The sequence below is a fragment of the Oncorhynchus clarkii genome, chromosome 17, assembly GCF_045791955.1.
Source record: "Oncorhynchus clarkii lewisi isolate Uvic-CL-2024 chromosome 17, UVic_Ocla_1.0, whole genome shotgun sequence".
NCBI classification, from domain to species: Eukaryota; Metazoa; Chordata; class Actinopteri; order Salmoniformes; family Salmonidae; genus Oncorhynchus; species Oncorhynchus clarkii.
This window is the reverse complement of record NC_092163.1, coordinates 19,452,953-19,480,019: the sequence shown is the minus strand read 5'-3', so window position 1 is coordinate 19,480,019 and position 27,067 is coordinate 19,452,953. Positions and strand designations below refer to the sequence as shown.

General features: G+C 44.7%; 2 protein-coding genes across 2 annotated transcripts; one reads left to right on the top strand and one right to left on the bottom strand.

Moving 5' to 3' along the window:
• Positions 1-7,603: 7,603 nt before the first annotated feature.
• LOC139369630 (cytoglobin 2) lies at positions 7,604-16,631 on the bottom strand. Its single transcript, XM_071108894.1, has 3 exons — positions 16,147-16,631; positions 10,071-10,302; positions 7,604-9,796 (listed from the first exon to the last, which is right to left on the bottom strand). Exons 1-3 carry the CDS (start codon positions 16,293-16,295, stop codon positions 9,632-9,634), a joined length of 546 nt encoding a protein of 181 aa, XP_070964995.1. The 5' UTR covers positions 16,296-16,631; the 3' UTR covers positions 7,604-9,631.
• A 7,305-nt stretch (positions 16,632-23,936) lies between these two features.
• On the top strand, positions 23,937-26,859 carry LOC139369362 (scaffold attachment factor B1-like). The gene is made up of 4 exons (XM_071108648.1): positions 23,937-23,970; positions 24,874-25,138; positions 25,283-25,485; positions 25,977-26,859. The coding sequence occupies exons 1-4, from the start codon at positions 23,937-23,939 to the stop codon at positions 26,312-26,314; spliced, it is 840 nt and encodes a 279-aa protein (XP_070964749.1). The 3' UTR covers positions 26,315-26,859.
• Positions 26,860-27,067: the final 208 nt, after the last annotated feature.

The following is a 27,067-nucleotide window of genomic DNA, read 5'->3' as shown; positions in this document are numbered from 1 at the left end:
TACAAATAAAGAAAAACACTGGAATGAGTAGGTGTGTCCAAACGTTTGACTGGTGCTGTACAGTATGTCTACTATGCTGCATGGTCTTTGATGTTGGTATGCTTTCCCACAGCACCAGTTGAACTACAACTTTACTACCGACACAACAAACTGCATTCTTTACTCACAAATTGCAAGTAAACTCCATTAGAGGCCCATGAGGATGACAGGCGTGTGTTTTTGAAGGCTATTTCGGTCTGCAGTACATCCACATTTACTGTAGTAATGTACCTGCAACTGATGCCTGACAGCGCGGTGAGCCTCACTTCTCCATGGACTGCAGTTCTCTCTGCACGTATGCCATCTCTTTCTCCCCCAGCTCGTCCGGATGGCTGAAAGGATGGATGGAAGGAGGAGAGAAGAGGAAAGCAGGGGTGGAGAGGTGGATGGACAGCAGGTGAAAGATCGTATTAGCACTGGAAAGGAGGGTGTGACAGATAAACTCCCACAGCTGAATAACTCTGGGATTTCTAAGTGTAAGTATGGTGACTGCTCGCCTTTTTGGCACGGGCTGTCACCAATCCCTTAGTGATTCAGTGACTTCCTGCCAGAAAGAGAGAGACAGATTACTCTGAGGACATGATTTTTGGTTGCTTTGTTGGTTTTTGAGGGGGATTCTCCTTTTAGCTGGTCAAGCACAAAGCCTGCACAGTCAGTTTGGTTCAATGCAAAGCAATGTGTCACTGTTTCCAGGTTGGTGGGTAGCAGTGTTCCACAATCTGCATAGAACATGTTTGGCGCTTGTAATGTAGTCAGTGTTCAATATACAGAGGAGAGAATTACTACCCGAGCATATCTGTCAAGCAGTCTGTTTGTGCTTGTAATGCCTGTGTATGTGTGTGCGCGTGTGTGTTTTACTTGATTTAAAACAAGCCTCCAGAGATTGTACGGCAGGCCAGAGGTTCATAGAGAGAGTGTTAATCAGCTCCAGGGGTAAACAGAAGATCTGTGTTGTTGGGTCTCAGTCCCACGGAAGATGTTTGAATATACTCAAACCACTCCTGCCACCCCAAGCCCTGTGGCATCTCCATGTGCTGAGCTGATAGGGAATGCTTTTACATAGTAAACTGGGTGGCAGGACGGAAGGTTGCCTAGCGGTTAGAGTGTCGGGCCTGTAACACATCTGTTGATGTGCCCTTGAGCAAGACACTTAGCCGTAATTTGCTCCAGGGGTGTCATACTACTACAGCTGACCCTATAAAACAACACATTTCACTACATTTTTATTTAATTCAATTACATTTCTTTTGAATCCCAGCCCCCGTCCCCGCAGGAGGCCTTTTGCCTTTTGGTAGACCGTCATAAAAAAAAAATCCAGTGTATCTGGTAGGGGAGCCTAGTGGTTAGAGCGTTGGACTAGTAACCGGAAGGTTGCAAGTTCAAATCCCCGAGCTGACAAGGTACAAATCTGTCGTTCTGCCCCTGAACAGGCAGTTAACCCACTGTTCCTAGGCCGTCATTGAGAATAAGAATTTGTTCTTACCTGACTTGCCTAGTTAAATAAAGGTAAAAAAAAAAGTATATTGCTGAAGAGGTACTGTTACATAAAGTGTGTTATTTCTTTGGACTGGCTGTGTGAGAGTGATACTGTGGGTGGCTGAGGAGTGTCTGTAATGTTGTCTGTGTAAGTATGTGCTTGTGGGAAGGACTGTCAGGGGAATGTCCTCAGTGGCCTCTCTCTCTACTCAACTCTCCAGCAACAAGGCTCTCCAAGGACAGTAGTGTGTCACTCTTTATTTGGATAGTCTGGATAGTCCATCTGTAGATGCTCTACCGATGATCATACTACCAACAAACTATCTGTTGATAAGCAACTGCTTGCTAAGGTTACAGTTACGGTAAGGGTTAGGGCTAGGGTCTGGGTAAAGGTTAAGTTTAGGGTTAGAATAATTTAATTTGTTTTATTTTTTTATTTAACCTTTATTTAACTCGGCAAGTCAGTTAAGAACAAATTCTTATTTACAATGAAACCCGGACAGCGCTGGGCCAATTGTGCGCTGCCCTATGGGACTCCCAATCACGGACGGATGTGATACAGCCTGGATAAGGGTTAAGGGTAGGTCTAGGGCTAGGGTTAGTAGATAGTTATTTCAAATGTTACTGATAGTCTGCAAATAGCCTGTAGATCATCTACAGATGGCCTATTCTAATAAAGTGTTAACCAATAGTGTATCAGACCAATCTAAGACTATGACTGTCAGAGCTGATGGTGAAACACTACAGTAGCACTGTCTCACCCAGTCAAATTGATCACACAATAGAATGCTCACATTGGTTGTAAATCTCATGGCGAAAGAACAGGCTGTCCCATCTCCTCCCTGGCAAACTGGCCTTAACTTCAATAACGCCATAATGTCTACCCTCAACCTTTGAACTCAAACTTTTCAACCCGATCACAGCCTGTTCTCTTGTTGCGCAGAGTTAGACAAATGTGAGCAGAGAAAGATTATCTCAAAGATTATCCTGACAAGCATTTTAAGGATGGATTTAAATGGCTTGACAGTAATCCATGAGTCATAATGGTACAAAACAACACGTGAGGCGATGGAAGCTTGGGTCGTTTTTTTGTTGTAAACAATCTTATAGCCCAACTTGAGTTCAGAGTTGACTGGGAGGCTGGCACACCGGGTACAGGCTGGTATTTGGCATCAGCTTGACATCCAAACCACCACACCCAAGCCTCCATCCATCATAGTGGTGTTTTTACATTCCTCAAAACAAAATAACCTCACATACTGAACTTTACTTCCTCTCTCACCTTGGCATGAAGAGATCGTCTGTTATTTAGGTATCATGCTGTAGTACCGCAATTGATGTCCTCCCCATGATCTTGAGTTTTATGGCCACCATGGCGTTAACAATTCATATTTACTAGAAACCTCTGGTTTCTCCCAGAATGGTTGTTCCAAGATCTGTCCTTCAACATAACATTCAGCAGGGAACTAACTGAGCACACTTCACACTAACGATGCCAGCTTCGCAGCACAAAATCACCTTGAATCAATTCAACCCTCGACCCCTGGTGTTTTTCACACCACATAATTGCCTCTTTTCCCAGACAGTCACAGTGAGATGACATTCAAGGACAGGGAGGGCCTTAAGGCTGGGGGGAACTAGAACAAATACATCTGGTGTACTCCGTACTGGCATTATACTCATCACACATAATAGAGATAGAGAGTGGAGATGACAAATTATTCTAACAAATGATTCGAACTGAAGAGCCCAAGTGCTGGCAAAACGGAATCTTTCTCATTGCAAATCCCACACAATAATAAATCCATCAAACAAGACTAGAGCCCTCAGACATCAAACTTAGAGCCCCCAACCAGAGCATGATAGGGATCGGAGCTCTCCGTCTAGACCAGTTAACTTTCTCTATGCCAGACACGGGCAAGCAGGGACTGTAAAAGGGATGAATGGTTTATCGGTGGTTAGGCTTGGATGTACTCACGGTTTGACTCGGTTGTTGAATCGTCTGCGCAGAATGACTGACAGGGTCGAGATGATCAGGATCGTGGTGCACATGATCAACCTGGCCCACGCACCCAGCAAGCAGGCCGGGTCAGCATGAACAGCTCATGGGGGCTCCCTGTCCCACAATCCGGAGGGGCCAAGTTAGCGTAGCGTTAGCCTGTTAGCCTGTTCCAGTCCGCTGCCCGTATGTCTTTCCCAGACCCCTGCTAAAACCTGGCTGGATTAGCAGATTGGGATTAGACCAGATGAGATCACTGATACTGCACTAGCGTAAGCCACTATGTGATGTGTACGCACTTTCTCATTAATCTCTAATTAGACACGTATACCAGTTACATATGGAACTTCTGCTTCAGGTTCTGGACTAGAAAAAGTCCCAAGATGAATCATCTTCCTGTTTATCAACTAGCATTATCACTGGCTATCAATGCTACTACCATGATGTGCCCCACAGAAGCCTATATTGACGACTTCCCTTATGGAATACTTTTCATAGGCCCCTGAATGCCAGACCCTTGGCAACCTAATGAACTATTACAGGGAAAGGCACAAAGAAGGAATGGGTGCTTTCTGTCTCTTCATGATTCCAGATGTCAATGAATGCCATCCTCCCCTGTCTTGTTAGAGTGAGGAGATTGTGAATGTGACCCTGGCGTCTCGACATGGCCATTCTCATGGAATTCTGTCAGCAACGGAGACGTGAAACTCCTCGCGCCTGTCACAAATGTTCTGAAGCATGGGTATCGGATGGTTTTGGATCCACAGGAGCAGCGCCAGGAATGTGAATTGTACAAGTTATGTGCGCATCTCATCTCTGGCTTGGGGAAGTGTTCCTAATTGTGGATTCCTCAGGTTTCTCCTCCATAGCCCTGTCATGATGGAGAGCCTCTTGGATCCATAAATCACCAAGAGATATGTATCTAAGAACCACTGCCACGAGTCTGTGGATTTTCCCTCCACCCTTGTACTTGATTGATTAATTAAGGTCACTAATTAGTAAGGAACTCCCCTCATCTCGTTGTCTAGGTCTTAAACCCAAAACCTGCCGCCTTCTGTGGAATGAGTTTCACACTCCTGTTCTATGACATGGTAAAAATATATTGTAACGGGTGTTGGAAGGAGATGACCAAGATGCAGCATGGTAAGTGTCCATGTTAGATTTATTCGATAAGCTGAACATTGAAACACAACGTAAACAAAAGCACAACCAAAACAGCCCTGTCTGGTAGAGACACAGAAAACAACTACCCACAACTCAAGTGGGAAAAACAGGCTGCCTAAGTATGGTTCTCAATCAGAGACAAAGATTGTCTGCTGCCTCTGATTGGGAACCATACCAGGCCAAACACATAGAAATGGAAAACATAGAACACAAAACATAGAATGCCCACCCCAACTCACGCCCTGACCAAACTAAAACAGAGACATAAAAAAGGAAGTAAGGTCAGGACGTGACATATATCATAACCTGGTACATTTAACCCTTATTTTACCAAGTTGCAGCAACGACCTGGTCATGAGTTACGGTGGAGAAGAGAGTGTTTCTATGAATCAATTGGAGGCTGTGGATGATTAGGTAGCCATGGTAGTAAGGACAATGCTTATTAAGTCCTCTCCTCTCATGACTAGAGAGGACCTGTATGCTGCTAGGAGTTCAAGTAAGTACCAACAGGGTCTCTGGATGAGTTATGTGTTGACATTACCTGTTGTACCATGAGGAGGTTACATAGCCACATAGGTGATGCATTATTGATCTGCTGCCAAATGCTGTTCTCTTGTCCCTGACACTGCTGAGTCAGATAGGTAGGCAGGTGTGTGTGTGTGTGTGTGTGTTCCCTTTTCATTCACCGGTACTTCTCACCTTACTGTACAGCTTGAAATGTTGATGTAGGTGCACATGTGTGTTTGTGCCTTTGTTATCACCATGGGAACCTGGCCAAATGAGTCCCTGACTGTCACCAGCGCTGGCTAGAATGTCAAGCTGGGTGACAAGAGACTGGTCGCCATGGTGAAACGTCACCATCCTGTCAACACAGCACACAGGGGAGCACACACACTGCTAAATACCACTGGAGTTATTCCTCTGCAGATACAGTAGGAGGTGGGAGATGTAGAATATACTACAGGCCTTAATCATTCAATTAAAACCAACATCTGGAAGTTTCCATGATATTAAGAATTCTTCCCGCCAACACTGTAAGACTCCGAGCAGTCATTGGATTTGCATAAATGTACAATAAAACAAAGTTATAACCACATCTGATGATACAGTACAGGATGATATATCGGCAAGAGACCCGGAATACATTACCATGTGGAATTTTAAAAAAGATGCCTTCTTTTTGAAGCTCCCACTGGTGCCCTTTTGATAAAGAACATTGCTCTGAGCATCAACCAGCGAACAGGCACGTCCGTTAATCATTGATAAATGACATTTACATCTCATTATTGAATTGAGTGAAACAGAGGGACTCGCAAACCCAGTACCTCTGGGCAACTGTAGGCAAGAGGTCCTGTGTGCTATTTCAGTCTTCTGCACCATAGGAGAGAAGGGGAGGGAAGAGAAATAGCCTAGCCTGGTCCCAGATCTGTTTTTGCTCTTGCGAATTAAATTGCTCATTGTCAATGGGTGACAAGGAGTTGACATGATAGCACAAACAGATCTGGGACCAGGCTTCTTCTCTTAGACTGGCGCTCTAAGAGAAGAGAATAGAGAACTGAGTAGAATTGACAAACTCATAGGAAATGCTGCACAATCTTGGAAGATGGCGCCGAAGAACATGGTTGACGTTTTACATTCTCCCAACCAAATGGGCTATTTTGTTCATTTTTATTGTGTATATAATGTTACTGCTACCGTCTCTTATGACCGAAAACAACTTCTGGATATCAGAACAGTGATTACTCACCGCGGACTGGAATAAACTTTTTGCTTTAAAGAGTCAGATGAGAAGGATATCCTGCTTTCACTGGAACAGGCCCAGATCCACACCTTTTGTGTGAAGAAAAGACACAGGAAAAGGGTCCGCAGATCGGGCAGCCTTCTGAGAATCCGTAGGCAAGCGAGTAAACTGCCACTGACAGCGTTATTTTTGCTAACGTGCAATCATTGGAAAATAAAATTGATGACCTACAATTAAGATTATCCTACCAACGAGACATCAAAAACTAACATCTTATGTTTCACCGAGACTTGGCTGAACAACGATATGAACGATATAGAGCTAGTGGGATTTTCCATGCATTGTCAGAACAGAGACGCTACCTCTGGTAAGACGAGGGGTGGGTGGTGTGTCTATTTGTCAATAACAGCTGGTGCGCGATGTCTAATATTAAAGAAGTCTCGAGGTATTGCTCGCCTGAGGTAGAGTACCTTATGATAAGCTGTAGACCACACTATCTAACAAGAGAGTTCTCATCTATATTATTCGTAGCCATCTATTTACCACCACAGAACGAAGCTGGCACTAAGACCACACTCAACCAACTCTATAAGGCCATAAGCAAAGAAGAAAATGCTCACCCAGAAGCGGCACTCCTAGTGGCCGGGGACTTTAATGCAGGCAAACTTAAATTAGTTTACCAAATTTTTACCAGCATGTCACATGTGCAACCAGAGAAAAATAAATTCTAGACCACCTTTACTCCACACACAGAGATGCATACAAAGCTCTCCCCCGCCCTCCATTTGGCAAATCTAACCATAGTTCTATCCTCCTGATTTCTGCTTACAAGCAAAAACTAAAACAGGAAGTACCAGTGACTTGGAAGTGGTCAGATGGCGCGGCTGCTACACTACAGGAGTGTTTTGCTAGCACAGACTGGAATATTTTCCGGGATTCATCCAATGGCATTGAGGAGTATACCACCTCAGTCATCGGCTTCATCAATAAGTGCATCGACGACGTCGTCCCTAAATGTCAGGAATTGTGAAAAACTGAGTTTAAATGTATTTGGCAAAGGTGTATGTAAACGTCCGACTTCAACTGTACACTCTTGGTAGATATATTCCAGACACATTCAAATACATAAAACCTACAGTATATGGTCACACATTAAAAGACAGGTCACCCCCCTGAAACAAATATAGGTAATTATCACTTTATTGACAGTCATTGATAGTTCATTTCCACAGGTCTGCAAAGGTACACGTCTGTAGTAGGCTGTGCAAACATGCTAAAACAGCACAAAACCACTCCCACTCCCCCAGTCAACAAATGTATATAATCTCAGTCATACACAGTATTCCAAATACATATACAGATAATCATTTTGTTTTCTATATTTAGAAAAATATAAAGTCCAAGCTTTAAAACTGAATGACAAAAAAAGAAAATCACAACAAGAAGTCCCAGATGTCGTATATGATGTCTACATATGCTTAAGTGTGTGTGTGTGTGTGTGTATGTGTGTGTGTGTGTTCACAAGAGACTGTCAGGGAGGACAACTCTGCAGATGGAGGGTACGAGCTTATAGCTGAAGGGAGAAAAAAGATTATGTAGCCATTTTGTGAATTATGGGTGACAAGGGTTTAATAAACAACCTGTCGGGGTGACTCAGGCCTAACACAAATACTCCTCCATCCCGAGCTACTCGGAGGAACAGAGGAGCCTGACCTCTAACGGGCTTGTACTCAAGATCTGACGTCAAATATTTGCTAACAGTGTGAGACTGGTGCGTGTATCGTACTGTAGGTGTAATGGGAGAGAGACTTTATTATATACAACAACTTCTACAGTAATCCACCTCATTTCCTCTCATCTACAGCCACTTGTCTCTTGCTGAATGAGTTTGTCATGTTGTGTTAGCTCGACTTCCTGTGTCAGTTAATTATCAGCCATGTAAGCCTACTGTATATCCTTCATCTCGTAACATTACTGCTGGCCTCCAAAGGAACAACAAAGGAGAAGGCAGTAGAATTATATTATATTATTACCCAAGTAGCCATGGTAGCAAAGCAGATAGAGGGATGATTTCTTTCAGAATTTGGCCAGGGGAAAGAAAGGATGAGAGAGTAGGGGAGATATTTGATGAATGACCAGAAGAGGAAGAGCGGAGCCCCATTACTTCCTCATTAATGGTAAATGACAAAGCCGAGAGGGACCAGAGCGCAGGAGTTACCATCAGAGACACAGAGGAGATTGGATCTAAAGTGACATTTAAAATCCATTTGTAGTGTATTCAGGGAAAAGTCGGGAGCAGGGCTCCAACTTGTGTCATCGTATTGTACATGCCAACCCAACATGGTTTAAACTGTACCAAAGTGTCTAGACCTCTTGGTAGGGTTGTAGAGTGCTTAGTATATTAGATTTGGTCGATATGAATATTTTTTCTTACCCCAGTGGTTCAGAGGTAAAAGATATACTGATGCTACGTTGTATTTCCAGAGACCTCCGGAGTCAGTTTCTTAATGAGGAAATGTAAACCAAGTAAATGCTCTGTAAATATTAGCATACGGGGGGTCAAAGTTGGCAGAGCAGTGTATGTGTGTGATTGTGTGTGTGTGCTCGTGCGTGCATGCATGCTTATAAAGAGGAGATGATACTCTAACAGTGGTCTGTCAGCCAGTGGCTCTATCCCATCACTTTGAAACTGTTTAAAATAGCCAATTGCCGTATGGACAGGGTGTTAGCAGATGTTAGCAGATGGGTGTGTTTGTATAGTGCATGAGATGGGCATGGAAAGAGACAGGGTGTATTTGGGAATCCAAAGTGGCATACTTTCAGTGAGCAACAAAACTCCCTAAAATGGAGCCCTTAGTTCCCTTGAAAACATTGAAGATTTACAATAATACAATGAGTGTTGAATGAGGGCATAAGAGAATACACACACTCACTTACTGTACGCTATATAGACAACATCCCAGGAGCTATACAGACAACACCTCAGGGGCTATACAGTAAAGTACACACAACGAGTCAGTAGGGAGAGGGGAACGACTCCCCCAAAAGTTGAACACAACAAGATATTCTATGAACAGTCTCAGCCCTAAAAATCACCTTCCTCCATCCCTGTTCCTTTCATTTTTTCTTGGACAGGGGCATTACAGAGACCAAACTTCCCCTTCAGGATCCATACAGACCGTCACAGCCCTGCACTCCCCTGCTATCGCCCCTCACACTGCCGAGCTGGAGAGCTGCACCCAGCCAACCTCTGTGTAGGCACCCGTCACATGCCAGTACACCGCCCCCATCAGTTTGGTCCACACCATTTGCACTTCTGCCGTGAAGAACTCTGGGAAGTCCTCCGAGAACACCTCCAGCATTACACCACACAGGATCTGAGAGATGGAGAAAGGGAGGAAGTGAGATAGACAATGAGGAAAAAAGTGAGAGGAAGAGGATGGTAAGATGTAAGTAAAAATAAAAATTGGTAGATGAAGAAAGAGAGAAGAGTTAAAATGGAGGAGAGCAATCTCATCTAAAAAAACACCCTCAAAGCCTTTCCAGTTGGCCTCAACTTGAAACAGAGAGCAACGCAACTTCCGTCCTCTCCACTCTAAACCGTTCAGAGGGTCATTAGGGACCATTAACACAGACAAGCCACGCCCTCACCTTAAAGTACATAGGCTCCACCTTGTGTTTGACAGCATGCGCCTTGCCCACCAGAGCCAAAACAGAGGACACTTTCTCTGGGTCATGGAGGTTCTCCACCACCGTGTTGATGGCGCTCATCACCCGGCGGGCGTGGTGCCTCAGCTGGACACTGCGCTCCATCTCCTCTGGGTCATCCATGTCCTGAAACTGGCTGAAGTACTGCTTGGCCGATGGGAAGTTCACAAAGAACCTGGAGGACAGAAGAGCAATAACATTCATACTCTGTGACTTTCCTGGAACTTCTAGTGACAAGGTGTATCTATGGCTCTGGGTAGAAGTTAGTGTACTCATAATGTCATAATATCCACAGAACGACCGTGCAATCAAACAATATCAGGGGAAGTCCAAGAAACTTGGGGGCAAAAGAGCCAGGGTTAGAGTTTGTACAGAGCCATGGTGGTACAAGCACAGCTTACGTGGATATCATCCATGCTGGTTTCAGTTGTTCCAGGACAATGATATTCTAGTAAGACAATAACACTCTTATTTGAATGTCCACATCATCCACACAGAGCAAGGCAGAAGATATCAACATGCCTACAGGCAATCAAATGATGTCAGTGCACAAATGAAGGATGAATAATGTCAGTTAATACCCTCGGCAAAAGTCACTGAAATGACTGGAATCGGCACTAGTGGGGAATATGTACGCTTCATAACATTTGATCGAAGCGTTCAAGCGTGAAGATTTCTGAATCTGGTCATTGAATGGGACGCCCTGTGGCCATAAAGTCACGCGAGTTAATAAAACATTTCCAGAGACATTATCGCTCATTGTAATGTGTGACCTAGAGCTAATGAAAACTACCCAAAGTTTTCAAAGTGCACAATGTGCCTCAAGTTGTAATCAGCCTCGTTAACATAGCCTCATCTGCACCTAGGTGATTGGGTTTACTTATCACGTGTCACGACTTGGGCTTACGACTCAAGTCTCTTTGACGTCCTGCGAGTGGAGTGTTTACGTCCTGCGAGTGGAGTGTTTACGTCCTGCCAGTGGAGTGTTAACGTCCTGCCAGTGGAGTGTTTACGTCCTGCCAGTGGAGTGTGCTTCTCATGACTTCTCCCAACTACTTGGAGCCTTGGAGAATCTGCTCCGGGCGCCAACAACACGCAACGCGGGGTGATTGACAGGCGGAAGCGGTACAGTGGTGCTGATGAGGCGAGGAGCATTAAGATATTTACGTTTCTTTGAGTGTAATTAGAGGCAGGTCCTGCTGGGGACCGGAGGAGCGAGACGGGTGGCAGTCGATGTTCCTCCTGGAGCAATTCACCCGCGGTGACTGTGCGTAGGAGGTTTCCTCTGCCTGAATGCTTTGGCATTGATTATGAGCCACATAACAATACCTGCCATACACAGCAAAAACTCAATGTCCTGTGACTGCTTTGTCATCTACAAAAGTGACAGTAGATACCAGCCTTGCATGTCCTAAAGTGCTTTTGTCAAGTCCTTCCCTCCCTAGTCACAGATACTCTATATCCTGCAGAACTACACACTTTTCCTGAATGGAAAATAATGGAACTTCAAAAGGAAGAACACCTCTCTGAGTATTACTTGACTTCACACAGAGGGTACTATGACTGATGTGTGTGCCGTCTATGGACTCATTTGAACTGCACGTTATTATTTAGGGCCCATTTCTCCAACCACCCTATGAGATGTAAGCTGAGAGAATGGGAATCGCCCAGCTCTGTTATGATTGAAGGTCTACAGTTTTTACGTCCCCATCGCTGAGACTGACCACGTCAGGGCACCTCAATTAGCGGCTGTGTATTTTTGCCGACAAGACTATAATGACATTTCCACAAGCTTACAAAGCGGTGCACTGCTCGTACAGGGAGATATGTGGGGGATATTTTTAGATTTTTGACTCTGCTCTCACCCTTTCTGGCGAAAGCACAGCATGCTGTATATGTAAACAAATGAATAATTGAAACACACACACACACATACACTCTCATCTTGTTTCACCCCTGACCCAATTTGACTCGTATAGTTGCTTTACACCAGTGCGGCTGACTGGGTACGAGGGTTTAGTTATTCAGCGTTGGTTAGGTTTGGCCCCAGGCAGCAGCACTACACTACACTACACTGCATCCCCGCAGATCCTGTGACATGCTATGCTATGCTACGCTAAAGGGGCGCCTGCTTGCCCATAGCTGTCCCCAAGCCAAGCTCTCCCAGCTGTCGCTGCTTCACTTTGTCTTTGAAACAACAAGGGACACTAGCATGTTGTTCCTTGCAGATAAACATGAAAGTCCCTTAGAGCTGTGTGAGGAAAGGACTTTTTCTCTTAGAAGTCAGAAATGAAGGACTTTTTTTCGTATACCTTGCTAATCCTCTATAAGGACCCCTTTATAGGTACAAGAGTACTGTGCAATATACTGTTAAATATACAAACAGTGTATATCCACTTTTATATCTGCATGTATATTTCTACATCTCTATAATGCAAGACTGTTAAAACATTTGCCCTGAAAGCCTAACACAACCAGAACCAGAGAGTGAGAGTGGAGTGTCTGGAGTGTCAAAGATGCTCTCACACTGAATTCCCCCAAACCTGTCGCTGCATTTCAATGAAGTCATCAAAGCAGCACCCTTAGTGGTTTGTTAGTCACATTCTAATTAGTCTTGAAGGGTTCTTTTCGGGAAGGCAACACGCTTGGAGTAGTGAGAAAAACGACCTTGACAAACCTGTGCGAGCATTAGACACAGAGTTGTGGTTTCTCTTTATGGTCATTCAAAGCACCTCCGTGAAATCAAATCAAGTCACATCTCCTCGGTCATTAAGATGGACCACTTTGGAGATGTATCCGTCATGTTAGTATCAGAAGCATCCAGTCACAGCCCAATACTATTGCTCGATGTTTGGCGATTTCATTGAGCTGCCATTTGTACAGTACTCCAAATGGCCGGAGGTGGCCTCCTCATTGGTGAAATTGCATTTGTGCGCATTGATGATGACATTAGCCCCGACCATCCAAGCAGAAGGATAGAAATGCAAATAGCGACGCGTTCACATGGCGAACCATGGAAGTCAACCGAAAAGTGGAAGGCTTTGACGCAGTATCCATCCACTCTTCAACGTGTTTTCAGGATATCTATTAGACCATTATCCATTCCGCACAGATGACCTGCTTACTCGGGCCATCTGCTTGTTAATAGGAGCAGGCCAATTAGTGGGTACAGAGGGATGTTAGGGAGTGTGACATACAGTACCAGTCAAAAGTCTGGACACACCTACTCATTCAAGGGTTTTTCTTTATTTGTACTATTTTCTACGTTGTAGAATAGTAGTGAAGACATCAAAACTATGAAATAACACATATGGAATCATGTACTAACCAAAAAAAGTGTTCAACAAATCAAAATGTATACATGATTTGAGATTCTTCAAGGTAGGCACCCTTTGCCTTGATGACAACTTTGCACATGCTTGGCATTCTCTCAACCAGCTTCACCTGGAATGCTTTCCCAAAAGTCTTAAAGGAGTTCCCACATACTCTGCGGTCCAACTCATTCCAAACCATCTCAATTGGTTGAGGTTGGGTGATTGTGGAGACCAGGTCATCTGATGCAGCACTCCATCACACTCCTACTTGGTCAAATAGCCCTTACACAGCCTGAAGATGTGTTGGGTCATTGTTCAGTTGAAAAACAAGTGATAGTCCCACTAAGCGCAAACCAGATGGGATGACATATTGCTGCAGAATGCTGTGGTATCCATGTTGGTTAAGTGTGCCTTGAATTCTAAATAAATCACAGAAAGTGTCACCATGAAGGCCTGATTCACGCAGTCTCCTCTGAACAGTTGATGTTGAGATGTGTCTGTCACTTGAACTCTGTGAAGCATTTATTTGGGCTACAATTTCTGAGGCTGGTAACCCTAATTAACTTATCCTCTGCAGCAGAGGTAACTGTGTTTTTCTTTCCTGTAGTGGTCCTCATGAGAGCCAGTTTCATCATAGCGCTTGATGGTTTTTGCGATTGCACTTGAAGAAACTTTAAAAGTTCTTGACATTTTACACATTGACTGAGGTTCGTGTCTTAAAGTAATGATTGACTGTTGTTTCTCTTTGCTCATTTTAGCTGTTCTTGCCGTAATATGGACTTGGTCTTTTATCAAATAGGGCTATCGTCTGTATACCACCACTACATTGTCACAACACAGCTGATTGGCTCAAATGCATTAAGAAGGAAAGAAATTCCACAAATGAACTTTTAACAAGGCACACCTGTTAATTGAAATGCATTCCAGGTGACTACCTCATGAAGCTGGTTGAGAGAATGCCAAGAGTGTGCAAAGTTGTCATCAAGGCAAAGGGTGGCTACCTTGAAGTGGCTACCTTCAAATAAAACATATTTTTTTGGTTACTACATGATTCCATGTGTGTTATTTCCATGTGTTATTATTTTTGATGTCTTCACTATTATTCTACAATGTAGAAAATAATACAGATAAAGAAAAACCCTTTAATGAGTAGGTGTGTCCTAACTTTGACTGGTACTGTAGGTGCAGATGAGAAGCTTTGCACTCAGGAGGATCATCAGACCCAGCAGAGCATTCAAGCCTGGGCATGTCAAGAGAGCCTGTGATCTTGATGTCAAGGGACAGAGAGAAATGAAAGATAGAAAGAAAGAGACATAGTGAATAGAGAATGGGAGGGAGACTGAGGAAAGCGAGAGAAAGAAAGTGAGGGAGAATGAGAGAGAGACAGTGAAGTGCCAAAGCTTGTTGCTGTTAACCACAGATAAGAATGCCACACACATGCACGTATGTACTCACTCACACACACACACACACACACACATACACACACTCACACACACGGGGAGAGAGAGAGAGAGAGAAAGAGACAACTCTACACACTCTCTGCCCTCAGAGCTTTCCCTAAGGGACTATCTTGTCGCTCCCACCCAAAATCAGAGCACATCACTGCCTTAGCGACGCCACGCTGTCCGTTTTAACGAGCCCTCTCGGCATTCCATGTGGAACACGGAGACAACACGGAGACAACACTGGGACAACACTGAGACAACACTGAGAAGAAAGTCAAACGCCTTCCAGCTCAGTCAGACAGTGACTCTTTGTTCAGACGCAGAGCCTCAGCATTAAGACCAACACAGACATACAAACAAAGTGACAGACAACTTGTAATATTAGAATTCAATAAATAAAGAATAATAAGCAGTCATCCAGGTGCCACAGAAAGGTACCTGCTAAACTGGTGCTTCAAGTCTAGAGTGAAGATGTGACAGGTAAAAGATGTGAAATAGGTGTAAAGCATCAACTGAATAGCTAGAACCTGAATGTCTGCCTCAGACAGGAGGACATTTAAGCAGAAACGTGTGCTCTCCCTCAATTATAGTGTCTTACAAAAATAGTCCGTAGAATGAAGAGGGCTTCTGAGAAATTGCTTTTTAATGAGGACAGAGGTGAGTGAATGAGAGCAGAATTGTCTCTGTGTGTATGTGGTCTGTGCAGTGTGGACTCAATCTCCCTGCCTTTTCCAGAGCTTGCTGTGGGATTTCATAGAAATGTATGAGCCCCCTCCAATCTGCACAAATCTATGGAAACCACACATCCAGCCGTGCTCAGGTGCAGTAAACATCAGTGGAAATCTGTGTCTCTTTGTTGGTCAAGTCTAGTCCCAATTAACCCCAATCACCCTCCACTCACAACTTTTTTTGCCCAAACTTTTCTATGACTGATAAGATGCTGTACATGAGAACGTACTTTTTAAAATTGTAGACCCCATCTCTGAGGACCCCCTCCCCCTCCCCCCCCGCCATCCGGTCCCACCAGCTACACAAACCTTAAGAGAACTCCACGTACCTTATGAGGACCACCAGCCGCAACACTATGAGGACTCTAAGCCCCACGTACTTAATGAGGACCATCAGCCCTATATGTGCCTGAGGAGGACCTCCAGCCCCACCACAATGGCGACCAACAGCCCCATCACTGTGGAGACCAACAACCCCACCACTATGAGGACCCCCCCCCCCCCCCCCCCCCCCCACCAGACCACATACCTTATGAGGACCGACACGCCCACGTCCTCGCAGTTCTCGTATACGTGTACCCAGGTGTTCTGGATGATCTCCCGCTCGGGATCGGTCAGTGGCTCGGCCCGCTCCCCGCGCTCCATCGTCTCTCCTCCTACGTCTCTTGGCGACTCCATCCGAGACGACCTCCGCCGCAGCAGCTCGGAGGCTCCCGGCAGCAGCGAGCGGGGGAGGTAGGGAGCAAGGGAGGGGGGGAGGGAGAGGGAGAGCTGTGAACCCACGGCGACGGAGACGGAGGGATGGAGGAGAGAGAGAGACGGAGCAGCCGTGAACGCTACCCACCCACCCCCCACCAAAACCACCACTCTCTCCCTTCGCTCTCCTCTCCTCCAAAACTCCTCCACTGTTAATACCAATTCTTCTTTTTATTCCCCTCACTGTTTCTCTCTTTCTTCGTTTCTTTGTATCTTTCCTTCTCTAGTAGGGGAGCTGTCTTCCCTCTGAACTTCTGTGTTTGTGAGGACCTGATGGAATGACGGAGGGAGTGGGAGAGAGGGGTGGAGAGAAAAGAGAGGGGGTGGGGAGAGACAGAGAGAGGGGGTAGAATAGAGAGCATCTAGGATCTCTGTATTGTCCTCCCGCCTTCCTCTCACACACTTTCCTCTCTCTCCCTCCTTCCCCCCTCTTTCTCGCTTTCATTTTGTCTACCTAATGTGCACGCACACGCAAACACATGCATGCACACACACATGTATGCACACACATGCACGTGCGTGCATGCACATACACACGCACACAGGTCCTAGATGATCTCTATTCTACCTCCTCTCTTTTCTCTCCACCCCTGTCTCCCACTCTCTCCATCATTCCATCAGGTCCTCACAAACACAGAGGTTCAGAGAGAAGACAGTTCCCGTACCAGAGAAGGAAAGAAACAAAGAAACGGAGAGTGTGTGTGTGCGTGTGCGCTCGTGGTGGGGTTCTGTGTCGTCTCCTGAGAGAGCCTGTATAAACTGTGACAGAAAAAGCTATAGGAAGCATCTGTCTCTCCACAGACTATCACAGGACATTGTGCCTGACCATTTGACAGGTAAAGCAGATAGAAGAGAGAGAGAGAGTGTGTAAAACATGCGGTCTCTCCTTCACTGCAGCCGAGGTGAGTAAGACATTTAAACGTGTTAACCCTCGCAAGGCTGCAGGCCCAGATGGCATCCCCAGCCGCGCCCTCAGAGCATGCGCAGACCAGCTGGCCGGTGTGTTTACGGACATATTCAATCAATCCCTATACCAGTCTGCTGTTCCCACATGCTTCAAGAGGGCCACCATTGTTCCTGTTCCCAAGAAAGCTAAGGTAACTGAGCTAAATGACTACCGCCCCGTAGCACTCACATCCGTCATCATGAAGTGCTTTGAGAGACTAGTCAAGGACCATATCACCTCCACCCTACCTGACACCCTAGACCCACTCCAATTTGCTTACCGCCCAAATAGGTCCACAGACGATGCAATCTCAACCACACTGCACACTGCCCTAACCCATCTGGACAAGAGGAATACCTATGTGAGAATGCTGTTCATCGACTACAGCTCGGCATTCAACACCATAGTACCCTCCAAGCTCGTCATCAAGCTCGAGACCCTGGGTCTCGACCCCGCCCTGTGCAACTGGGTACTGGACTTCCTGACGGGCCGCCCCCAGGTGGTGAGGGTAGGCAACAACATCTCCTCCCCGCTGATCCTCAACACTGGGGCCCCACAAGGTTGCGTTCTGAGCCCTCTCCTGTACTCCCTGTTCACCCACGACTGCGTGGCCACGCACGCCTCCAACTCAATCATCAAGTTTGCGGACGACACAACAGTGGTAGGCTTGATTACCAACAACGATGAGACGGCCTACAGGGAGGAGGTGAGGGCCCTCGGAGTGTGGTGTCAGGAAAACAACCTCACACTCAACGTCAACAAAACTAAGGAGATGATTGTGGACTTCAGGAAACAGCAGAGGGAACACCCCCCTATCCACATCGATGGAACAGTAGTGGAGAGGGTAGCAAGTTTTAAGTTCCTCGGCATACACATCACAGACAAACTGAATTGGTCCACTCACACAGACAGCATCGTGAAGAAGGCGCAGCAGCGCCTCTTCAACCTCAGGAGGCTGAAGAAATTCGGCTTGTCACCAAAAGCACTCACAAACTTCTACAGATGCACAATCGAGAGCATCCTGGCGGGCTGTATCACCGCCTGGTATGGCAACTGCACCGCCCTCAACCGTAAGGCTCTCCAGAGGGTAGTGAGGTCTGCACAACGCATCACCGGGGGCAAACTACCTGCCCTCCAGGACACCTACACCACCCGATGTCACAGGAAGGCCATAAAGATCATCAAGGACATCAACCACCCGAGCCACTGCCTGTTCACCCCGCTATCATCCAGAAGGCGAGGTCAGTACAGGTGCATCAAAGCTGGGACCGAGAGACTGAAAAACAGCTTCTATCTCAAGGCCATCAGACTGTTAAACAGCCACCACTAACACTGAGTGGCTGCTGCCAACACACTGACACTGACTCAACTCCAGCCACTTTAATAATGGGAATTGATGGGAAATGATGTAAATATATCACTAGCCACTTTAAACAATGCTACCTTATATAAATGTTACTTACCCTACATTATTCATCTCATATGCATACGTATATACTGTACTCTATATCATCGACGGTATCCTTATGTGATACATGTATCACTAGCCACTTTATACTATACTATGCCACTTTGTTTACATACTCATCTCATTTGTACATACTGTACCCGATACCATCTACTGTATCTTGCCTACGCTGCTCTGTACCATCACTCATTCATATATCCTTATGTACATATTCTTTATCCCCTTACACTGTGTACAAGACAGTAGTTTTGGAATTGTTAGTTAGATTACTTGTTATTACTGCATTGTCGGAACTAGAAGCACAAGCATTTCGCTACACTCGCATTAACATCTGCTAACCATGTGTATGTGACAAATAAAATTTGATTTGATTTGATTTGATTTAAAAAAAGAGAAGTTATCATTTGCATTCAGGCTATTGAGAAAGATATGAAATAAATAATGGAGGTCAAGAAATCTCCACTCACAACTTTTTTGCCCAAACTTTTCTATGCCTGATAAGATGCTGCACATGAGAACGTCATTTTAAAAATTGTACTCCACTAAAATTGTAGACCCCCATTCCCATCTCTGAGGACCCCCCCCGCCCCCTGGTCCCACCAGCTACACAAACCTATGAGGACTCCCTGATAAGGGAGGTTAAACATGAATTAAAATGATATGTCAGAGTATTTACTTCTCGCTGATTCAATTGTATTGGATGTAATGATTCATAAAAAAACTTGATGAAACCATTCAAAAGTAAATTCAACAAAAGTCTTGGATCGCCGGGTTTGAAATTACACTTTGATTTGTGCAGTGCAGACAGACCAACACAAGACGATTGAAGAAACCTGCTACTGAAGGGGTCAATCTGCGTTGAAGATATTGAGAATTCCACATTTGACATTCTCTCAGTGGCTCGCCACAGCCAGAGACGGTTGATAAACTGCTGGCTAGACAAAAGGGGGGGGGGTGACAGTTTTATTGTGCCATGGAGTCTATAGAAAAAGCCTGCCTGCCGTTGAGATAGAGCTGTCACAGCATTTGAAAGGTGACAGATTTATGCACAAAGCCAAGTGTGGCACCCATCAACACTACACTGAATTGCACACTAATGTCTGTCAGACTTTCCACGTGCCACTTTGGCTGCTTTTACACAGGCAGCCCAATTCTGATCTTTTGCCCAATTATTAGCAAAAGCTCTGATCTGATTGGTCATAAAGATCCGAAGTAGGATGCCTGTGTAAATGCAGCCTTAGGGTGAGCAAATATAAATCTGTGATATAGGGCTTTGTCAAAACCTATATGGACATAATTAAATGACCACCGTCTCATATACATACAGAATACACTGTTCATAGCATAGTATGCGTATAAAGAATTTTCTACTGTGGGAATATAAAGTTATTGGACACTAACATCTACTGTAACACAAAGCATATTGCCAATTGGCAAAGGTTTGTTCAAAATCTCACTAGATTATGAAGACCAAGTCACAGACTACTCATACATGTACTGTATAAAGAATTTGTACTGTTCAAATGTAGCTTTTGCCAAGTTAGCGTCTATGATGATGGTGTATGATAGTATTCATATTATCGCCTCTCTATCTCAGACCTTGCAGGATGTAAGCAACATGTACACTGACGCTTCGAACACACCGACAGGCGTCATTGGGAAAAATAGTACGCAGCATCTGGATATGTGTCGCAACAAAAGTTCAACATTCACCTTCTGCTACCATTTCTGTCAATCCGTCTACGCATACGTTCGATAAATCCAACGTATGCACAACACAGAACGCTCATCAACGCAGTGCTGCAAGGCAAACGCAGCGTTTCATTGGAAATTCGGGTGTACCAAAATGCAATGATGCTGTCGGTGTGATCGAAGCGTGAGTGTAAAAAAACTTTAGGAAGGCATGCTATTCCCATGACATAGACTGACCAGGTGAAAGCTCTGATCCCTTATTGATGTCACCTGTTAAATCCACTTCAATCAGTGTAGATCAGGGGTCCCCAACCTTTTCTAGCATGAGAGCTCATTTTAAAATGTTTAACATATCGCGAGCGACACATTTTTTTTGTTGTTGTTGCTTGCTGCTCATTCTTCTCTACTCCTCCATGCAACTCTTCCCCGGGTCCTTTTTACGCTAATGCTACTCTCTGTTCATAATATATGCATAGTCACTTTAACCATACCTACATGTACATACTACCTCAATAAGCCTGACTAACCGGTGTCTGTATATAGCCTTGCTACTCTTATTTTCAAATGTATTTTTTACTGTTGTTTTATTATTATTATATTTTGTTTTTTTTTCACTCTTAAAATGACAATTGTTGATAGAGAAACAACGAAATTGGATGTTCTGAGTCCATGTCAATGCTTAAATCACATCAGAAGGAAAACAAATGGTCTGGAAGAACACTAACACATTTTGTGATGAATGTGCCATCTAATGTGCTTGTGTAGCAGTGGTTCTCTACTGCTGCTGCACATTTCATGGCAAAGTTTGCAACTAACGAATAATAGATACAAATTATATACTTTTGCCAGGTAAGCCTACTTTGCAGTTAACATTTAACCTCTACAGGATCAGTCCCCCCGCATAACGGTTGAGCTAATGTAGGCTAATATGATTAGCATGAGGTTGTAAGTAACAATAACATTTCCCAGGACATTGACATACCTGATATGGGCAGAAAGCTTGGCCTTTCTCTTGCATTTCAAAGAAGATGGAACAAAAAACAAAAAAACTAATGCATGTTTTTTTCTTTGTATTATCTTTTACCAGATCTAATGTGTTATATTCTCCTACATTAATTTCACATTTCCACAAATTTCAAAGTGTTTCCTTTCAAATGGAATCAAGGAATCAGTACATCACTGGGGCCAAGCTTCCTGCCATCCAGGACCTATACAATAGGCAGTGACAGATGAAAGCCCAGAAAATAGTCAGAGACTCCAGTCCCCCAAGTTATAGAATGTTTTCTCTGCTACCCGGTACCGGAGCGCCAAGTCTAGGACCAAAAGGCTCCTCAACAGCTTCTACTCCCAAGCCATAAGACTGCTGAAGAATTAATAAAATCGCCACCGGACTATTTACATTGACCCCCCTCCCTTTTGTACACTTCTGCTACTTGCTGTTTATTATCTATGCATAGTCACTTCACCCCCACCTACATGTACAGATTACCTCTACTAGCCTGTACCCCCGCACACTGACTCGGTACCGGTGCCCCCTGTATATAACCTCAGTATTGTTATTCTCATTGTGTGACTTTATTATTACTTCTTATTTGAGTCTACTTGAACCGCACTGTCGGTTAAGGGCTTGTAAGTAAGCATTTCACGGTAAAGTTTCCACTTGTTGTATTCGGGACATGTGACAAATAAAGTTTGATTTGATGAATATGCATATCCTTGCTTCAGGTCCTGAGCTACAGGCAGTCAGATTTGGGTATGTCATTATAGGCGTACATTTTTAAAAAAGGGTCAGATTCTTAATTAATTGAAAAGGTTTTGGGAGAAAGTATTTCTGTCAACCTACAAGATGGTTATCACAGAGTGATGGACACATGAGCGCACCACACAGACAGACAGGGGCAATATTGCTGGAGAAATTAATTGGAAGATATTGTGTTATGTTTGGCTTTTTAAGCCAATAGTGGCTATCCAGGGGTGGGATAATGTCAAGTTGTGTTGATTAAATAGTAGCGGGGAGCTTGAGGGGTCTGATACTTGTGAGATTTGTTTATGACAGTTTGCGGTGGAACACGTAAAAATTGCATGTACTTTCAGAATTGTTTGGCGAGCTACTCATAGGTGGGCTACGAGCTACTGGTAGCTTATGATCGACCTGTTGGAAATCGCTGGTTTAAATGAAGAGGAGACGGGTTAAAGAATCATTTTTAAGCCTTGAGACAACTGAGACATGGATTGTGTACGTGTTCCATTCTGAGGGTAAATGGGTAAAACAAAAGATTTAACTGCCTTTGAATGGGTATTGCACTAGGTACCAGGCGCACCAGTTTGAGTGTGTCAAGAACTGCAGAGCTGCTGGGTTTTTCACGCTCAACAGTTTTACGTGTGTATTAAGAATGGTCTACCACCGAAAGGACATCCAGCCAACTGGACACAACCGTGGGAAGCGTTGGAGTCAAAATGGGCCAACATTCCTGTGGAACGCTTTCGACACCTTGTAGTCCATGATCTGACGAATTGAGGCTATTCTGACGGCAAAAGGGGTGCAACTCAATATTAGGTGTTCCTAATGTTTTGTACACTCAGTGTAGATGTACGTTTGTCTTCTTCAATGAGACACTGGTCAAGTAGGTCATCTCTAAGTGTCCTGAATGGCACCCTATTCCTTACTTTTGCACTACTTTTTACCAGGGTGCACTTCTTTTGACCAGAGCCCTATGGGCACTGGTCAAAAGTAGTGTACTATATATAGGGAATAGGGTGCCAATTAGGATACAAGCCTAGATGTGTGTTTTTAGGAGTGTGCCTACTCTGGTCTGATGGGGGAGAGACCATTATAATGACTATTGCATAACTATTATGGTGATGTGTTATACACAGCACATTAAGCCTGTCCAATACCTCAGTAGATTTCATTAGCTCCAAGTCACTGTGACAAGACAAGTGCCTTGCGTTGGGCCAGTAACTGAAAGGTCGCTTGTTCGAATCTCCAGGCAAACTAGGTGACAAATGATGATATTCAAATGTAATTGTTCAACACAATTTCAGTAGCTCTTGTCCTGGAGGGTGAATTATGACATTTGAAGTGACACTCACTCTGACTGTTTAAGGTCAATAACAATCTTATGTAGGTCAACCATGTATTCCAGATTGCCTGTCACCATGCCAAGTCGTAGCCACAAGTGAATATGTTTTGTATCATGGATTGCACAGAGCATCCAGACCCTTTTCTCTGATGGAATTGACTTCACTTGTCAGAACATACCAGAAACTTTACGCGCGGTACTTTGACCCCATCTTGTGGACACTCCGCGGTCCTGCACAAATTTCGACTCGCCAGTTTTGCCAGATTTCCAGAGAAGTTGAGTTACACGTCAGAATGGAACCGGTACTGGTGAGTGGACGTGTACTGTGACCTCAACATTTTGTGTGTATCAGCTGATCCCGGATATATGCAGATATGGAACGTGTGGTGGAGATGGCAAATAACGGTGGTGAGCCCGACAAACTGCTACGTCTGACATTACATATTTTATTGTTCATAAATCCATAACCAGCATTTGTCATTTTTATGCGGCTCGTGTGATTTTCCTGTGCGCGCGCTGGCCCATAATAAACAATGCAACATGTATACTTTAATATTCTAACTGTGTTGCCTCTGCATGGGTAGCCGTGCTGCTTGCACTTGTGCCTGGAATGGCAAAGCATTTTAGCAACTATCCTACATCACCAGGCAAATAGGGGGCTTCGGCTTTTGCTTTGACAGTGAAAGTGATAATATCGGCTTTGCTTTGTATGACAGTTGATCCCCAATCGTCAACAAATAGCCTACAGGCCGTTCACAGTTAAATTACGTTTATGATTAAATACTTTGCCAGGGTTGTAATCATTATAGCCTATTCTGTTACACATCGTTTCGCCCTGTTGCAAAACCGTTTACTCCAAATGGAAACCGCAAACGAGAGCTTCTCTTGGACAAATTCAAATAGAGCCTAACCCGTTTTCTTTAGCTTCCTTCTTAAACGGAATCGGTTTCCAAAATGTATACAACCCAGGTATGTTTCCCTAACATTCACCAATGTGAACCCCTTATATTCAGCCCAGTAGTTTATCTTGCAGCTCCCTATGAAACATCATGTTGAACTTCCTAGCCTATGCATCAAGATTGTATAAACTAGGCAGCCTACCAGTGGAGTTATTTCCTTACCATCTGGATTGTCTATCTAATTTCTGATGTAGCAATTGAGGAGGAACAGTCAGTGAAGCTTGAACGAGTGTTACAGGATAAGTATACTAAGGCCCAAACCTCTTGGCAAAGGTCATATGAGGATTCTATACCAATAGTCTACGACTTAGATATCGCCTCTCACTTTTTCCGTCCCCCTTCCTCTCCCCAGGTTTCTCCCTCGCCGGTCCTTCCACCACTCCCCGCAAGCGACAGGTGCGATTCTCCGCCCGCCACGACATCCTGCTGCTCCGTGAGGTCATTGCTCAGAACCCGTTCTGTTCCAAGGAGTCGGGTCGTATCTGGGCCCGTGTCGGGGAGATCATCACTGCTGCCCTGCAGGACGAGAGCTTTGAGGTGGACGCCCGGCGTTGCAGGGAGAGGACCATGCTGCTGCTGGACTACTACAAGAAGCAGGACTTCCCCAGCCTACGCAGGTTGGTCAAGACTGGCCAGAAGTTGACATTAGACATGCATACACAAGAGTCTACACAAGGCTTAATAGGAGGTATGTATTAGAAGCTGATACCCAACCCTGTGTGTCTGTGTCTGTTCATGCTTATGTGCCTGTATGTGTTCAGGTTTGGGACAGAGAGGCTGTATGCCCAGAAAGAAGACCTACTCCATGAGGTGTTGGAGCTGGAGGCAGAGAAGGGTCTTCTGGCCAGCGGGGAGAGTAAGTACCAGGATGAGGAACTCAGGAAACGAGCCCTGGAAGAGCTGGCTAGTCTACCAGAGCAGGACAAACCCATCATTATCTCCACACAAACAGGACAACCCAAAGGTAAGAACCCCATCCAAGTCTGTTAAGATCTGTGAGGTGAGAGAATAACTTTTAGATCTGTGATCATATCCAAAGGGGGGAAGGAAATAGGACACACACCTGAAGAGAATACTGTTATTATAGCCCTACTGTGACCAAACCAGTGGTTCTCCTGCAATTGCTTAGAATGCTCTGCCCTTGCCCCACCTAAAACAGTATTCTGCTGTTTTAGAATGCCCTGCCCTTGCCCCACCTAAAACAGTATTCTCCTGTTTTAGAATGCCCTTGCCCCACCTAAAACAGTATTCCCCTGTTTTAGGTGGCCTGCCCTTGCCCCACCTCTGTCTGTACTCAAGAGACTCTCACAGTGACATGTTTGCTCCTCAGCAAAAATGTTAAGAATGACTACAGACCAAAGTAATGATCACCAAAAAACGTTGACCTTTTTATACTTTATCCTCGCCATCTCAACTATGTCCCTCTCTATTCTCTCCCCTCCCTGCCCCCTTCAGTCCCCATGACCCCAGAGCCCGAGGAGGAGCAGGAGGACCTGGCGGAGCTCTCGCTAGTCTCGGCGGCGCCCATGGCCAAGCAGCCTTGCCAATGCTGCTGCCAGACCTACTCAGAGATCCTCAGCTTCCTGGAGAAGCGCTCGGAGGCGGAACAACGACTGCGGGAGGAGGAGCTATCGCTGAGGAGGGAGGAGCTAGAGATCCAGAGGAGTAAGATCACGCTGGAGAGAGAGAGGCTGGGGGCGGAGAGGAAGGAGAGGGAGAGGAGGTTCGAGCTGGAGAGCCAGGAAAGACAGGTCATATTGGACCTACTAAAGGAGAAGGTGCTCAAAGGATGAGAGGATTGGTGGGCTGGTGGCGGGGGGCAGGTGAGGGGCTGATATAACCCTAGGTGTATGGTGTGGACATAACATTAAGACATTGGGAGGGTGGTACCTACCTCTGGATCGCACCCTCTGTCCTTTGTTCTACGCCAATGGCCTTAGTGAAGGAATCTGCTGTGACACCCATATCCAAGTGTGGAGATCCATGCCTAGCATTGAGCTAAGCTGGATGACCGTGTTCCACAAGGATACTGTGACTAACAAAATAGGTAGCACATCCTCACACTGTACATACCCATACATTATCTTATTAAACAAACCCTTTGGTGATAGAATAACAAGCTGTTCATCAAAAGTATTTTTTTATAGTGAAAAGACAAATTGCCAACAATTCTCCCAATGTCAATTAACTCTTCAGTCAATTCTGACTTTATGGTCATTATTATGAAGCTGTTCCTGCTGAAAATTCCAAGAAAGTACTTACATAACCTACTAATGATATGGATGGCTGCAAGCAATTTAGAAACTGTATTTGTCAATTGAGGAAAGAGTGAAGAAAAGTTTAAATACTGTATGTAGGCTAATTAGATTTCTAGGAAATATGACAAAGTTGTGTAACAATGTTTTACTTATTTCTATTGTATTGAATTACATATGACCTACCGTTCCCCTTGAAATACCACTTTTTAAGCATTTAAAACAGAATATGTTACCTACATGTTTCTTCTTCATAATAACTTATTACTTTAGCGACTCTTTACGTCTTTT

Bases quoted from the DNA above. Each gene is read 5' to 3' on its own strand.
- LOC139369362 (XM_071108648.1), top strand. From the start codon at position 23,937: ATGGAACGTGTGGTGGAGATGGCAAATAACGGTG. The intron at 23,971-24,873 runs GTGAGCCCGACA...TCCTCTCCCCAG, and splicing joins GGAGATGGCAAATAACGGTG to GTTTCTCCCTCGCCGGTCCT. The intron at 25,139-25,282 runs GTTGGTCAAGAC...GTATGTGTTCAG, and splicing joins GACTTCCCCAGCCTACGCAG to GTTTGGGACAGAGAGGCTGT.
- LOC139369630 (XM_071108894.1), bottom strand. From the start codon at position 16,295: ATGGAGTCGCCAAGAGACGTAGGAGGAGAGACGATGGAGCGCGGGGAG. The intron at 10,303-16,146 runs GTATGTGGTCTG...TCTGTCCTCCAG, and splicing joins GGCGTGTCGGTCCTCATAAG to GTTCTTTGTGAACTTCCCAT. The intron at 9,797-10,070 runs GTGAGGGCGTGG...TCCATCTCTCAG, and splicing joins TGGAGCCTATGTACTTTAAG to ATCCTGTGTGGTGTAATGCT.